Source organism: Empidonax traillii, unplaced genomic scaffold (assembly GCF_003031625.1).
Source record: "Empidonax traillii isolate 1590-97213 ecotype Southwest subspecies unplaced genomic scaffold, ASM303162v1 scaffold4977:size9038, whole genome shotgun sequence".
In the NCBI taxonomy this organism is placed as follows: domain Eukaryota; kingdom Metazoa; phylum Chordata; class Aves; order Passeriformes; family Tyrannidae; genus Empidonax; species Empidonax traillii.
In genome coordinates, this window is record NW_020960170.1 from 7,513 (window position 1) to 8,604 (window position 1,092).

At 49.5% G+C, this 1,092-nt stretch overlaps 1 protein-coding gene across 1 annotated transcript; it reads left to right on the plus strand.

Annotated features, from left to right (window-relative positions):
- Positions 1 to 2: 2 nt before the first annotated feature.
- On the plus strand, positions 3 to 821 carry LOC114073017 (olfactory receptor 14J1-like; the record flags this gene model as incomplete). Its single annotated transcript, XM_027910823.1, has 1 exon — positions 3 to 821. A coding segment is annotated over one exon (819 nt), but the record flags the coding sequence as incomplete, so codon positions are not given.
- Positions 822 to 1,092: the final 271 nt, after the last annotated feature.

Below are 1,092 nucleotides of genomic sequence, written 5' to 3' on the forward strand. Positions count from 1 at the left end.
TGGGCAACGGCCTCATCCTCAGCGCCGTAGCCTGCGACCAGCACCTGCACACCCCCAGGGACTTCTTCCTGCTGCACCTCTCCCTCACAGACCTGGGCTGCATCTGCACCACTGTGCCCAAAGCCATGCACAACTCCCTCTGGGCCACCACAACCATCTCCTACACAGGATGTGCTGCACAGCTCTTTTTCTTTGTTTTCTTCATCTCAGCAGAGTTTTCCCTCCTCACCATCATGTGCTACGACCGCTACGTTGCCATCTGCAAACCCCTGCACTACGGGACCCTCCTGGGCAGCAGAGCTTGTGCCCACATGGCAGCAGCTGCCTGGGCCACTGGGTTTCTCAATGCTCTGCTGCACACAGCCAATACATTTTCCCTTCCCCTGTGCCACGGCAATGCCCTGGGCCAGTTCTTCTGTGAAATCCCTCACATCCTCAAGCTCTCCTGCTCACGGTCTTACCTCTGGGAACTTGGGCTCATGGCATTTAGTACTAGTGTGTCACTTGGCTGCTTTGTTTTCATAGTTTTTTCCTATGTGCAGATCTTCAGGGCTGTGCTGAGGATCCCCTCTGAGCAGGGACGGCACAAAGCCTTTTCCATGTGCCTCCCTCACCTGGCTGTGGTCTCCATGTTTATCAGCACTGCAGCATTTGCCTACCTTAAGCCCCCCTCCATCTCCTCCCCATCCCTGGATCTGATTGTGTCAGTTCTGTACTCGGTGGTGCCTCCAGCCCTGAACCCCCTCATCTACAGCCTGAGGAACCAGGAGCTCAAGGATACCATAAGGAAACAGATAACTGTTTTTTTTCAGAAGAAATAAACTCTTCTTTTTCTGCATGTTATGTACCTCAATAAAGGCCAATACTCTCATGTACTTCATTAAAGGCCCACCAAATCTTCTCTAGTTATTGCATCTGATATAGGTGTTATTTTTGTCACGGTTTGTTCACACCAAAAAATCTTTATACACAGGCACACTCACATAGATAGATAGATAGATAGATAGATAGATAGATAGATAGATAGATAAACACCATTGTTAATTTAGTGTTTTCCTTTCTAACCTTGCCCAGAGGCTGTTCAAATTGGCA